The sequence below is a fragment of the Carassius gibelio genome, chromosome A5 (genome assembly GCF_023724105.1).
Source record: "Carassius gibelio isolate Cgi1373 ecotype wild population from Czech Republic chromosome A5, carGib1.2-hapl.c, whole genome shotgun sequence".
Classification (NCBI taxonomy): Eukaryota; Metazoa; Chordata; class Actinopteri; order Cypriniformes; family Cyprinidae; genus Carassius; species Carassius gibelio.
In genome coordinates, this window is record NC_068375.1 from 36,351,893 (window position 1) to 36,367,417 (window position 15,525).

Consider the following 15,525-nt stretch of genomic DNA (forward strand, 5'->3'; position numbering starts at 1 on the left):
ACTCTCTACCAGAACACTTTCTCACGTATCACTTGTATCATGTATCTATCACTGATTTGTGTTCAGGCTCGGCCAGCACTGGTTTCTCTGGCTCAGGTTTAAAAATGGCGCCCTCTGCAGGAGGCCCTAAGAACTCAGGTCAGCAGCGGCAGCAGGCTCCTCGGCCCTCCTCCGGCCCCAGCAAACCCTGGATGCCTCCGAACTCAGCACCCAGAGCACAAACCCAAGCGGCCAAATCAAACTTCAAGCCCAGCTTCAGTGTGATCAGTGGACGAGAAGAGAGGGGGATCCGTGCGCCAGGGTTTGGTACGCTTTCACCAGTTTAAGAAACAAATGAGCATGAAAACTTGGGTTAAACAGCACAACAGAAATCATTCTAATATACTGATTTATTATCAGTGCTGGAAACTTGTGCTGGTTAATTCTTTTAATTTTTTTGGAACCTGTCATACTTTTTTCAGGATTCTTTGATGAATAAAAAGTTAAAAGAAGAGCATTTACTTAAAATAGAGATCTTTTCTAACAATATATACTACAGTTCAAAAGTTTGGGGTCAGTAAATTTTATTCTTTTTTTTTTTTTTTTTTAAGACATTTTAACTTTTATTCCGCAACAATGTGTTAATTTGTTAAGAAGTGATAGCAAAGATTTATGTTATTAGAAAATATTTATATTTTTAATAAATGCTGTTATTTTGTACTTTTTATCAAACAATCCTGAGAAAATATTTGGCAGCACAACTGTTGTCAACATTGATAATTCTAATAATAAATCAGCATACTAGAATGATTTCTTAAGGATCATGTGACACTTTATACAAGGAATAGCTGATGGAAATTCAGCTGTGCATCACCGAAATACATGAGAATTTCGAGGATACTAAAATAGAAACAGTTAGAAACAATTTATATTATTTTATATTCTAATAACATTTTGCTAAATTAATGATTTGTTCATGCATTTCAGCCTTAAGCAGAAGAGACTTAAAAAAAACAAAGTTAGGTTATCCCCAACTTTTGACCGGTAGTGTATGGATATATTTCTAAAGGCACGTTTCCTCCAAGGGGCCAGTGCCTCCTCAACAAATTGGGTGAGAAAAAATGTACCAAAAAAAACCCCACAAATATTAATGGGAAGATTAATTAAGAAGTGAACAACTCACCCACTCAGATATCAGTGATTTTTCATTTCAAAATCAAATCTGAAAGGACTTGAACAGACGATCTGTGAGGGTTTTTTAGTGAGCATTATTTTATAGTAGTACAATTGTATTATATTATTATTGTTGATGTATTTTAGGTATTAAAGGAGTAATGTAATATAATTACTGTGTTTTTTTATTGTGATTAAGCTAAGCTTTTGTGCATTTATACTAAATGTATTTAGATTACTGTTTTTCAAACAAATACCCAGAAACAATATAGTTTCAATATTTGCATGGTACTGAGATGCTGTATGTGTGGTTTTAACTCACCAGATCTAAATGTGTGCTACTATGGAAGACCCCAATGGTTCATTTGAATAAAATTCAGAAATTAAAACAGTCAGAATGATAACATTTCACCATATAAAAAAATAGGATTTTACAATTTTGACAGATGTTACGGTTTTTGATAATGAACATAAATATGCATTCTTACTCAAGCTACTGTCAAATGTGCCTTTCTAAGAGACAAGTGTGCTATTATTAATATTGCAAAGTCAGGCAATACAAACCTGTTTCATGATTTGAAATAATATCCTCATTAGGAAATGCAGAAACTGAGAAATAAAGAATTCAGAAGTGTGAAGTGCTCTATCATATTCTGAATAAAAAGAGTAGTTTAAACCACCATCAGTGCTCTGTAAGTTAGATTTATTAACCTGGAGAACATGACTGGTTTCAAATATCTGATTGTCAGGACTAAATGCATTAATCATCATCACGGCCTGTTTGTTTGTGCTCTTTAGGTCCAAAGCCCAAAGTGAAAGAAGATGACTTTGAGGATCTTCTATCCACACAAGGTTTCGGCTCCAAAACTGACAAGAAGATGCCCAGAACTATTGCTGAGATGAGAAGACAGGAGCTGTCTAGAGACATGGACCCTCTTAAACTTCAGGTATGACCGTGTAACAGAATTTACGTTCAAGAACACAGTTGCATGTAGATGTGCTTTGGGCTTGATGATGCTGTTGTTTGTATGCTAGATCTTCGATTGGATCGAGGGGAAGGAGAGGAACATCAGAGCGCTGCTCTCCACGCTGCACACGGTCCTGTGGGAGGGAGAGACCCGCTGGAGACCCGTCAACATGGCAGATCTGGTCACCCCTGACCAGGTGAAGAAGGTCTACAGGAAGGCAGTGCTTGTTGTGCACCCAGACAAGGTTTGATTTACATTCACATAGAAACCGTTCTTCTAACAGTGAATCGATATGTTCTAAAGTCAACATGAATTCAAAATTGACTCTTAATTGACCCTCAAGTCTTATTGCACGTTGTTTGTCAGTGCACACATCATGCATTTAATCTTTTCATCACAATGCAAAAATATGGCCTCCAAAATATACTTTTTTTTCTGCTGGAACAACTTTGTTTTATTTGTTGTTTGTTTTTTATAGTTTTCTTTTTATTTCAGACATGAGAATTTGGGGAAAGTTCTTTTTTTTTTTCAAGATAATAATAATTAAAGCAAAATGTTAGTTATAATTAATGTTAATCCATATATTAAATATTAATTGAAACAATATATGAATAAATAATATGGAGGCAAATTATAGACGATACTAATAAAAGAATAAAATGAAAATTGTATGTATGTTTTTTTTGTTTTTTCATTGTTTATTATTTTTATTGTTTATTTATTTGTTTTTTATTTATTTTCATTTTTGTGTTTTTTCTTTTCATTTCAGACGTGTATTGCGGTAAATTTTTTATATTCAAGAATATTTATTTTGTACATATTTTTTATATATTAAGCAATTAATTAATTATTAAAGTAAAAAATATATGAATATTGTTAAATACTGTATATATTTATTGACAGTAATAAAAATATCTGTCTATAGAACAATAAAATAAAACGTATGTATTTGTTTATTGATTTTATTCATGTTTATGATTTATTTGTACATTTTAATTTCAAACAATCAGTGGGGGGTATATTTATAAATTTATTTAATGATGTTAATGATTATATTTATTATTAATAAAACAATATATTAATAAATATGGTTACAAATGTATAGGAAGTAATACAAATATTAATTCATATTGTCATAAAAAGCAGCTTTGTCATTTTTGACGGTCAAAAAAAAAAAGAAAAAGTAGTTTAATGTGCATGGACGAATCATTCACTATAAATCCCAAAGCATACATTAAGAGGTTCAGTTCTGATTTCATTCTGACTTTTTATTCAGCGCTAAAGAATATTCTAATAACAGTCTGTTGGTGTGACTCTCATCCGTGTATTCAGGAACTATGGAGAAATAACTTTTTTTCTGGTCTTCAGGCTACAGGTCAGCCGTACGAGCAGTATGCTAAAATGATCTTCATGGAGCTGAGCGATGCCTGGTCTGAGTTTGAGAACCAAGGAGCCAAAGCCCTGTTCTGAGCGTGCTCCGTGAGCGGCCAGATGCACAGCGCTCTCTCCATACACACAGACACGCTCTGAGAGAGAGAGATCAGTCCGAGGAAGAAAACTGACCTCGTTCTGCTTGAGGAACAGGCTAATCTCTTCCCAAACTGTGATGCACTCTTCTGAAGAGTGAGACCTGTGGCGCTGGATCTCTCCTCCTTCAAAAGGGGAACATGCCAGCATCCTTTTGTCATTTGTAGATGATTAAAAACCATTCACACACACACACACACACACCTGAGACTACAGTCTGTGTCCTGCACTTCAAAAGAGCTCCACAACAGATGGTTTCTGGGATGAAGACAAAATGCTGATTAATGCTGATTTTCTTTTCTTGCCATTCTATGCATCACACTTTTTTCACTTTTTGTTTTCGATCAGCGTGGCTTGTTAATAACTGATGTAAATAATGACTCGACGTGTGTGTGTTTGGGGGTGGATCATGTTCATATAAAGCTCAAGCAGAGGTTTTGACTTCTGTGCTCCACGATGTGAAGGTTTTTCATCACTTTCACTTCAGTTTGATCAAGTTTTCGCTGATCTCTAGTGTTAATTCTTTCCAAGCACCTTGTGGGAAGATGTTTGTGTATTTGTGGGTTCGAGGCTCAATTTCTGCAGCCCAAAGTGTATTTCAGTGACCGAAAACAAACTTAACATCAAAAATTGTGAGCTTTCCATATATCTTTTTTTTATTTTTTCTCAAGGACCAATCAGAAATGTCTGTCTTATTTATTGTTTTGAAAGCTGTACATGGCTAACTGGTGGATATAAGAAGGACTAAAATATCAAATTTATTGTAAACGGTGGAACACACAAGCTTAGCGTTTTCCAAAACTAAAATCATTCCAAAGCATCTACTAATATGAATGTGCTTTTTAAGATTATTGCTGGAATGTAAATCTTTTTTTATTATTATTCTTGTACCTTTATCATATTTTCCACAATATTCTGTTTCCATAATCTCTTAATAATGACACTAGAATGTTTGCACCAGTCCCTCAGGACATGAGGCCAAATGTAGTGTCTTAACTGAAAAGAATAAATAAATGTCTGATACACCTTAATAATAGACGATGAAGTGAGGGTGAAAATTAGTGTTGGTTTTTATATACAGACCTAATAGTTTGCAATATTTCTTAGAGAAAAATTCTACAGGGTTTGTATCCTGCTGTAAATCTGGGATTATTCATATCTGATGCTTACGGGGCGATTCGGTCAGACTAAAAACCAAAACCTTCATGTGTGTTACTGCTTTCTGAGAGTTCATCCATTATATGGTAAAGGGACTGAGGGGCTGGTTCAGATTGTCATTTCACGGTTTGGCTTATTCACCCTCTACCAAAGTCATAAACGATCATAAATGTTTCAGCCTGGAATGTGGCACAGCTGTTCAAAGTTTTTCACGGTTGTATAATCAGTGAATAAGCTGAATGGGCTCTGATTGATGACTGAATCTAAGTCTATTTGAAGTATTCTGGGAATATATACAGTACTTCTCTTTCCCAAGAGATGAACAATCCTGCTGCATTTTGGTGGAGCGTGAATAGCTTTTATTAAGACACCTTTTCTCTCTTTTAGCCCACTCAGCTTTCCTTTGGATGTCACTAGTGTTTTTCACCAGCTGTCTCCTGCGATGCAGAACAAAATCATAACACCACGGTCTTAAAGATATTTTTGTCATGTCTTCTTTTCTCAGATTTTGACCAATAAACCATAATCATGGTTTGGGTTTAGACGGTCTCTTTTATTGCAATTAGTCATTAGTGAAACTGCATTACAGTGCCATATTGAAAGAAAGAAAGAAGGACAATACATTGAGAATAGTCAAAATTAGGAGAATAAAATCTGATTCGTTTGTCACCTAATGATGAGTGAATTAAGTCAAATTCATGTTAGAGAATTTAGGTTATATCGAGTGTATTTTCTTTAAAGTAAAGTGCAATATTTGTTTAATAGCATACTACTAATACATTTTTGCCGTATGCAGATCTGGTCAGGTTACTTTTGTAAAATCGTAGACCGCAACTTAATCCATTACTCGTTTTAGATAATCTAATCAGACTACTTTTGATTACTTTTGACTGTTTAAATAGGAAAATCTTGTACAATATTGATATTAACATACGAAGAGTAAGGAAATATATATATCATATTTCGTTGTAATTAACAACATGATGTGCATTGAACATTATGTCAAGGTTTCCCAAAATGGGGATCATGAGTTTAATGGACAGTTGATAATTATTTAAATTACAAATTATAAAAATGTCAAATAACATCAACCGAAATAAAACACTTAATAAACAAATGAAATATTTTATTTGTTAACCTGCATGCCATGTGACCATTAACTAATGTCAGAGAACAATGAGCAATAATAATTTAAATATTTTCAAATCTCAGGGGTACTTCTAGCAAATATATTAGATTAAAGCAGTTCAGATGGCACAAAAAAAAGCGTTTAGGAATGCCTGCTTTACATGTAAATAAGAAATAATGTGAATTTGTGCATTTGAATGTGTCAAAGACAAAGGTGATAATTCTAATACAAATCTATGTGTTCATCAGTAGTTGATGCAAAGTTGAAAAACGTATTAAACCTTATTTTTTGTAAATCCAGTGGTCAAATGCTGACTCCTGACTAATTAGGGAGAATCAATAAATTATGAATTAATTATTTCATAATTATTTATGAATGTGTAAGCATGTAAACAATGCAAAATCTATATAGAAAAAAAAATAACTGTAGTCTGATTATCAGTATTTTAAAATTAAATGTTATCTAATTAGAAGAACTTAATTTTTGGGATCAGATTATATGTAATCAGTTACTATAACCAGCTCTGGCAGATCGGTGAACAGCATTCAAGTTCTCTATATTTCTATACCCATTTACTTAAGTCGATCAGTTAAATCGTTAGCTATGCATTTTAAATAGCAAGCAGTATGCTTATTAGTGGTCTCAGTTTCACGCAACTTCGCGCATCATTTGCGTCAGAATGCACAGATCTGTGACATCATCATTGACCATAGGGCTCTTATTATGCAACTACAACAAACATTTCCGAAGCTGTAAAGACAATTTAACTTTAATCGAGAACAGTTACACAATTATAAAACTAATTCACAGGTATAACTTAAATCCAATTTAAAAAGGTAATTAAGAATTTCATTTAGATTATATAAATGGATGACCCGTTTTAACAGTTAACGTAACTAACCATCTCAAATGGACTACAGTTCAAATGTAGACCATCAATCATGCGGCAAACCTTCTCTAATCATCTCGGGTTTTAACCGACCATATAAGGTAAACGGACAGGATCACTGGAAGAGCTCGCTTGCTTGTTGATAGTTTACCTTTTCGTTCGTGATGTGAAGTACACTACTACAGCAGATAGCCTTCAAAATAAAAGTCCCGTTGTAGTGATTTACAATGGTCACAGGGGGCAGCCACGCGCTTCAAAACGATGACTACAGAATAAATTAAACGAGTATATATTTTTTTTTTCCTCTTCGTTGTTTGGAACAAAATATTTGTAAAGTTCTTAATGATTAAAAACGTTATTTAAAAAAAAAAAATTATATATATATATATAATATTTTTTACAGATTTTGCATCCATTTCACCGCAAACTGCCATGTGGAATATTTAATTTGCATTATAGTTAGCAGGCAGTTTCATCCAGAGACAAATGAAGAAATTACTAATGAAGCAAATCAAGTGCAAGACCCGCCAATATTAGCACTACCACAATGTGGAGTTTGAAACAGTACAAACACTACAGTTATATATCTGCAGAAGAGTAAACAAATTGTTTTATTTATAAAACATGTCAGTTCAATTCAAATGTACTGGTATGGTGGTAAACAACCAAAGGTGGCATCAATGAGGAAATAGTTGAGAATTATTGCAATTAAGAATTACTGTATTATGTTTATTTCAAGTGCATTACATTACTTTTTTGTTACTTTTTAAATATGAGCAGGGCGTGGTTGTTTTTAAAATAAGAAGTTCTAGCAGTCCTTTCACACCAAAAAGTGAAATGAATAAACCTTAGGCTGAAGCAAAAGAAAATTCACGTCTGTACAGTAGAACACAGGAGAAGAAAGTTCTTATCCAGAGTGAGAAAAAGGGCTGTCAAAATCACTCTGGACCCCTCACATCCAGCACACTCCCTCTTTGAACTGTTGCCATCTGGTCGACGCTACAGAGCACTGAGCACTAGAACGACCAGACACAGGACCAGTTTCTTCCCTCAGGCAATCCATCTTATGAACAGCTGACAATAATGGCGAACACACTACACTTTATATTTATATACACACACACTTTATTTATCTAACACACATACTTAGTATACACTTAAATTTTGCACACAATATATATGTACATACATAACTTCACTTTGTAATATACCTGCCTACAATTGTCATTTGTATATTGTCATTCACTGTCTACATATTTGTATTTTTTATTCTTTTATTATGTGTTTTATGTTCTGTCGCTGTCATTCTGTTGTACTGCGGAGCTTCTGTCACGAAAACAAATTCCTCGTATGTGTAAACATACCTGGCAATAAAGCTCATTCATTCATTCTGATTCATTCTGATTCTGAACACTCTTCAGCAATAAAAAAAAACAATGAAGCACAATTGTTAGTTTATTTAAAGTCATTTTTTTTCTTATTAGTATGGTTAAGTTAATTGCCTTACTTTTTTGAAAAAGCAGCACAGATATTTTCTTGTAAATTAAAAAGTAATGCGTTACTTTACTAGATACCTGAAAAAAGTAATCTGATTAGATAACTTGCGCTACTTGTAATGCATTACCCCAACACTGGTGGTGATGAGGCACATCTTAATGATAGCTTAAGTTAGCGATAGAGATGTTGGGTTAATAATAGGACAGCTACTGGACCTTAGGATGGACATCTCATGGTAAGATACATAATTTTCATAGCAAAAAAAAAAAACAAGTATTTTCCAAAATTTTCATTACTCTTTTTTGGTTTTCCTCTTTGAACTAAAACAGCAACGCATTATAAAGAATTTGCACATTTTAAAGAAGACGTAGAGGACTACAATCAGGACAGTGAGGAGAAAAGCGAACACATCCAGACAGTGGTACTGAAACCAGGTAAGGTTGTGGGCCTCGACACGCAGGTGTTTAGCACCTTTATTGCGCATGACAAACTCAATCCAGAATACAGCCTCATCCAAAGGCTTCACTGGTCTGTCATGATGAATCCTGGACAAACGCATAGCATTCTCTTTATACCTGAGGAGACAAAGACAAATGCTGTTATATGTCTGAGTATATAGTCCATATGCAGAGAGAACATAAAGCCCTCAAAATATCTTATCTAGACTGAAGTCCAGAGTCCTGATATGCACTGACATCACTGTATAGTAAATCAAATGGTATGAGTGACTTACGAGGGATCATTAATGACGGCATTGAGTCCATCCACCAGTTCTTGTGGCTGCGTGGTTTTGATGTTATCCATGACAACAGCAGCACCTTTGGCCTTTATATGGGCCAAATTATCAGCTTGGTCACCAAACAAGGGGATCCCAATCATTGGAACGCCATGATAAATGGCCTCATATATGCCATTAGTGCCTCCATGAGTGATGAATGCTCTGGTTTTGGGGTGACCTGCATCAGGAGACGAACATGGGTAAACAAATAGCAGTAGCAGATATTACTTTTTAATAATAGTTTTCTGTATATATAAAAAAATATTTTACTATTTTTTTAAGTTGTATCGAGTCACAAATTATAACACAAACCCAATAAATCATTCTGAGGGATCCACTTATAGATTCTGGTGTTTGCACCAAGAGTATCTGGCTGCTCTCCGCCATATCGCCATAAAACCTGCAACATTTATACAACCACGCTCTCAACTAATCAGCAGAAAATAGCAAATAAATTACATTGAGATTGAATTGTGACAAAGCTAAATGACTTTCCCTCATTACAATCACATCAAGAAACAGTGCTTATACAGTCATGATATATGGATGAAAAGACTGTAACAATGGCCAGTTACCTTCTGTGGAATCTGTGCCAGTGCGGAGGCGATCATATTGCTTGTTTCTTTAGGCATTTTGTCTATCATAGACCCCAGACTGAAGACCACAATCCCATCATCCCCTGAGCTCTGTACAAACTCCTCCATGTCCTATACAAAAAAACATCATGAACTTCATAATATATTTCGCAAAATGTAAAATACTTAATATGCAGTCACAGGTTACAGCTCACTGCAGATTTCAGGTAAAATAATATCGCTACTGATATTACTAAAAGCAGTTGATGCAAGTACTAAGTTTCTCCCAAACTACTGAACTTTCAGTGATATGGTAAAATAAATTATATTTAACAGGTCTGAATGAGATACAGTTAAAAATATGTATAATTAAAACAATCTAGCACTGAATAATCGCAGGAAAGTTCTTTCTATTGAGATTCCCAAATACAAAGTGACCAGAACAGTCCAATTCAAGAACAAATGATTCTTGAGTAAATTTTTTTGTTACTGAATCAAAAACATTCAGCACAAACAGTGGAGTTGAGAATTTACTCTTAAAAGCCAGTTGTTTTAAAAGGGTCATAGGATACCCATTTTCCACAAGTTGATATGATGGACATAGATTGGTTAAAATTTCTCAATGGTAGTGTAAAACAACCCCCTTTTTACCCTGTCAAAAACAGCTCTTTTTTTAGAGCAAGCTGTTTTGTAACATTTTCCTTTAAATGTTAATGAGCTCTGCTCACCCCGCCCCTCTCTTCGAGCCACTCTCTGAGCAGAACTGGGTAGATTACTTGTGAATAGTAGTCTGTTACTGATTACAGATTACATGAAACATTTTGTAGTCAGTAATACAATCTCTTAGATTATACATTTTTGGTCATGTAATCTGATTACTTTTGGATTACATTTAGATTACATTTGTGCTTACCCTTATTTGATATCACATATAATCATTTAGCCTAATATTGTACTTTTTTGGAAATATATTTTAAAATATACATATTTAATTCACCAAAAAGAGCCACAATAGCTTCTTTTTCAAGTGCAATGTATGAACAGTTAATACTAACAAAATACAGTAATGTACCTTGCTGTTAGTGTTTGCTTGTAACACTGAATTACACAAAATCACATCTTATGATTTTAAAGCATATTTACTTATAATAAAGTAAATTTAGAAAATATTGAAAAACATGAAATTCTTGAGTCATTTTTTTTCCTGAATCAAAAACATTCAGCACGAATAGTGTAGTTTGATTCCTGAACAATTTACTCTTATAAGCCAGTTGTTTTAAATGGGTCATAGGATACCCATTTTCCACTAGTTGATATGATGAACACAGATTAGTTAAAATTTCTCAATGGTAGTTTAAAACAACACCCTGTCAAAAACAGTTCTTTTAGCGCAAGCTGTTTTGTAACATTTTCCTTTACATGTTAATGAGCCCTGCTGACATAAAAAGAACATAAATGTTTATATAGATCAAGGCACATTCCCTTCAGAAACTAATGTAATCCACTGCATCTTCAGCAGCTCAGATGTCAGGAGTAAAGGAAGAGTGCTATTTTTATTATAACATCCAACAACAGAACACCTCAATCTATTAGGAGTCATTCTTGCCTACATCTGCTCCTGTTGTGAAACAATGGAGGACTGATGACGGCACACTCAGGGCGTGTCTAATCACTGTCAATCAAACTATCGTGGGAGGGGCCTGTATGTGTGACATCACACAGGCTCGATTTGAGAAAGGGGCAAAGATTTGAGTAGATAAAAAGAAACACTCGTTGGATTTTTATCATTATAGAGTGGTTGTGTACACACACTGCTAACACACATTTCAGTTTAAACAGCTTGTAAAAGTGCATGTGGCATACTATGACCCCTTAATAAATATTTTCGGAAATTCTGAAATACTGAGACTGGTCACTGATCATCTAATTCACTGCAGTGAAAAAATGTAATCTGTAAGTGTGTTTCGTGAAATTCAGATATCCTTTTTTCTTATTAACAGTAAATGAGTTAGAATGTAAAAAAGAAGAAGAAGAAGAAGAAGAAGAAGAAGAAGAAGACAGAAGCACCTTGGGTAATGGTTTGGCAGGAGTGCAGTGAATTCCTCCAACGTATTTGAAATTGGGCAGGAATGGCCGTGGAAACTCAAAGTCCCAGTAGGTTCTGATTAACCAGATATCAGCTTTACCCATCATCTCACAATAGGATGTGGGCCGTCCTGGAAAGAGGGGTACTTTAGACATGCTTAAATATATATTGCATCTGCAGCACATAAGAAACACAAATGCAAATTCCACGTGAGTGAAGTATGACATCATGACTAAACTGATTGGCTGATTGGAAAATCCCTAAACCACCTTCATTTGATGACTGTCAGCATGACTATACAAGTGTGTCCATTACGTTCCATAAGGGGAAGATGTGATGATGGCAAATGTCAGTGTGCACTGATCAGTGTTTGAAGGAACGTTCTGTGTTTAATCATGAATATAAGCTCTATCATCTGTATTTGTGGCATGTTGACCACCCTTGAAAATAATTTCAATTTGTTGCCCAGATATATAAAATAATAATAATTAATGTGTTTAACAGCAACAGAACCTGCTTTCCCTGATCAATTAATTATTATCCAGTTTAAAACTACATGAAGTGACAGAATTGACTTGTCAATAAATTCTCCCCAGAACCTTCCTTTGACTCACCAAAATATTCAGTGTAATAGTTGTCAAATGTTTTCCAAACAATAGAGGCAAAAAAATCTTGAGAAATGTAGAAGAGCATATTGATGATTCGTTCTGGAAAGCTCATCTTATCCGTGAGTTTACTCATGGCTCCAGGAACAAAAGATGGTGGAGCTGGTAACTGACCACATATTCGCTCTACAGTATGAGCTAAGGAGAACCGGAACGTGAAAACCAAGGGAACGTTCAGCACTTCAGCCGCAATATCACTGCACGCGTAGATCGGATCTGACAGAACAACATCAAACTTTCCTTCTCGTAATTTGTCCATCAACTCTGGTGATTTCAGAATGCCGTTACATTGTGATATAGACATATCCTGATGTTTGGAAGCAAGATTGTAGAATTTCATTTGAATCTGCAGTAGGTTTAAATGATCCATCTCATACACTGAGAAGTGAAGAAGTTCATCAAGGAAGTCTTGCATGTCCTGTGCAGATGTGGACACATTGAAGTGCTGGAAGGAGAAGCGATCCGATTCTTTGGCTTTCATGAAGAGAGCAGCATCTGGCATCAGCACTGTTACATTGTGTCCTCTGTCAATCAACGTTTCCAACACAATCTTAAGATTGATCCAGTGACTGCCCTCCGTATACCATACTAAAACATTCCCACATTCTGCAGGGCAGAATACAATGAGCAGGGAAAGAAAACAGCCGACGAGTCTCATGATTGCAAGATAGACTGAGATCATCTTTGTCCAGCATCAACATGTACCGCCTGGTGTAATTATTAACCTAGTATATGGATTTTAACAAGTCATGGCACTCATAAATCAACAAAGCATTAAAAGTAAAGGTCAAAGAGACCGGTAAAGCAGGTTCATATAGCTTTCAATATCCAACAACAGAACACCTCAATCTATTAGGAGTCATTCTTGCCTACATCTGCTCCTGTTGTGAAACAATGGAGGACTGATGACGGCACACTCAGGGCGTGTCTAATCACTGTCAATCAAACTATCGTGGGAGGGGCCTGTATGTGTGACATCACACAGGCTCGATTTGAGAAAGGGGCAAAGATTTGAGTAGATAAAAAGAAACACTCGTTGGATTTTTATCATTATAGAGTGGTTGTGTACACACACTGCTAACACACATTTCAGTTTAAACAGCTTGTAAAAGTGCATGTGGCATACTATGACCCCTTAATAAATATTTTCGGAAATTATGAAATACTGAGTTAACTGAATAGAATCCATTCAGACTGGTCACTGATCATCTAATTCACTGCAGTGAAAAAATGTAATCTGTAAGTGTGTTTCGTGAAATTCAGATATCCTTTTTTCTTATTAACAGTAAATGAGTTAGAATGTTAAAAAAAAAGAAGAAGAAGAAGAAGAAGACAGAAGCACCTTGGGTAATGGTTTGGCAGGAGTGCAGTGAATTCCTCCAACGTATTTGAAATTGGGCAGGAATGGCCGTGGAAACTCAAAGTCCCAGTAGGTTCTGATTAACCAGATATCAGCTTTACCCATCATCTCACAATAGGATGTGGGCCGTCCTGGAAAGAGGGGTACTTTAGACATGCTTAAATATATATTGCATCTGCAGCACATAAGCAACACAAATGCAAATTCCACGTGAGTGATCATGAATAAACTATTTGGCTGATGGGAAAAGCCCTAAACCCCCTTCATTTGATGACTGTCAGCATGACTATACAAGTGTGTCCCTTACGTTCTGTACGTGCAAGATGTTATGATGACAAATGTCAGTGTGCACTGATCAGTGTTTGAAGGAATGTTCTGGGTTTAATCATAAATATAAATTCTCCCCAGAACCTTCCTTTGACTCACCAAAATATTCAGTGTAATAGTTGTCAAATGTTTTCCAAACAATGGTGGCAAAAAAATCTTGAGAAATGTAGAAGAGCATATTGATGATTCGTTCTGTAAAGCTCATCTTGTCCGTGAGTTTACTCATGGCTCCAGGAACAAAAGATGGTGGAGCTGGTAACTGACCACATATTCGCTCTACAGTATGAGCTAAGGAGAACCGGAACGTGAAAACCAAGGGAACGTTCAGCACTTCAGCCGCAATATCACTGCACGCGTAGATCGGATCTGACAGAACAACATCAAACTTTCCTTCTCGTAATTTGTCCATCAACTCTGGTGATTTCAGAATGCCGTTACATTGTGATATAGACATATCCTGATGTTTGGAAGCAAGATTGTAGAATTTCATTTGAATCTGCAGTAGGTTTAAATGATCCATCTCATACACTGAGAAGTGAAGAAGTTCATCAAGGAAGTCTTGCATGTCCTGTGCAGATGTGGACACATTGAAGTGCTGGAAGGAGAAGCGATCCGATTCTTTGGCTTTCATGAAGAGAGCAGCATCTGGCATCAGCACTGTTACATTGTGTCCTCTGTCAATCAACGTTTCCAACACAATCTTAAGATTGATCCAGTGACTGCCCTCCGTATACCATACTAAAACATTCCCACATTCTGCAGGGCAGAATACAATGAGCAGGGAAAGAAAACAGCCGACGAGTCTCATGATTGCAAGATAGACTGAGATCATCTTTGTCCAGCATCAACATGTACCGCCTGGTGTAATTATTAACCTAGTATATGGATTTTAACAAGTCATGGCACTCATAAATCAACAAAGCATTAAAAGTAAAGGTCAAAGAGACCGGTAAAGCAGGTTCATATAGCTTTCAATATTTGTTAGAAAAAACACACATATTATCTAAATTAAAATGCATCATATTTATTCATTTGCCCCACTGTATCTCATTCACAGTGACAAAAAAACTTTAAGTTCTCATTACAGTTTCTGCATATTCATGATTTTGCAAGACAATGATGCATGCAAGGTTCAGTGAAGTTCATTTTCTCCTTATATGGCATCGCAAAACCACCGACTTTGAATGGAAGGGAAAAAACTAACAAAGTCCACTTAGTGAATGAGTGGAGTGGGTGGATTTGAGCTTGTTTTTTCAGCAAGTCGCCTATGGATTTGGGTAAGGCTATGGATTATGGTTTGTTAGGATAGGACAATCTTTGGCAGAGATACAACTATTTGAAAATCTGGAATCTGAGGGTGAAAAGAAAAATCCAAATACTGAGAAAATCACCTTTGAAGTTTCCAATTGAAGGT

General features: G+C 35.5%; 2 protein-coding genes across 7 annotated transcripts in view; one reads left to right on the plus strand and one right to left on the minus strand.

Annotated features, from left to right (window-relative positions):
* The window catches only part of LOC128014507 (cyclin-G-associated kinase), a 37,847-nt gene extending 32,508 nt beyond the window's left edge, over positions 1-5,339 (plus strand). For all 3 annotated transcript variants that reach the window (XM_052598137.1, XM_052598129.1, XM_052598145.1), the window contains 4 exons: positions 67-306; positions 1,951-2,099; positions 2,188-2,364; positions 3,489-5,339. In XM_052598137.1, the coding sequence (XP_052454097.1) occupies positions 67-306; positions 1,951-2,099; positions 2,188-2,364; positions 3,489-3,590 (668 nt within the window). In that variant the 3' untranslated portion in view covers positions 3,591-5,339. The remainder of the gene's footprint in view (positions 1-66; positions 307-1,950; positions 2,100-2,187; positions 2,365-3,488) is intronic.
* Positions 5,340-8,265: 2,926 nt separating this feature from the next.
* On the minus strand, positions 8,266-15,066 carry LOC128014523 (UDP-glucuronosyltransferase 2B15). 4 transcript variants are annotated; one of them, XM_052598181.1, is made up of 8 exons: positions 14,211-15,065; positions 13,298-13,299; positions 12,374-12,998; positions 11,741-11,889; positions 9,674-9,805; positions 9,411-9,498; positions 9,054-9,276; positions 8,266-8,895 (listed from the first exon to the last, which is right to left on the minus strand). In XM_052598181.1, exons 1-8 carry the CDS (start codon positions 14,941-14,943, stop codon positions 8,613-8,615), a joined length of 2,235 nt encoding a protein of 744 aa, XP_052454141.1. In that variant the 5' UTR covers positions 14,944-15,065; the 3' UTR covers positions 8,266-8,612. The 4 variants fall into 4 exon arrangements, with proteins under 4 accessions (XP_052454141.1, XP_052454118.1, XP_052454125.1 ...); XM_052598158.1 differs by lacking the exons at positions 11,741-11,889; positions 12,374-12,998; positions 13,298-13,299 and adding an exon at positions 13,767-13,915 and having other exon boundaries at positions 14,211-15,066; XM_052598165.1 differs by lacking the exons at positions 12,374-12,998; positions 13,298-13,299.
* Positions 15,067-15,525: the final 459 nt, after the last annotated feature.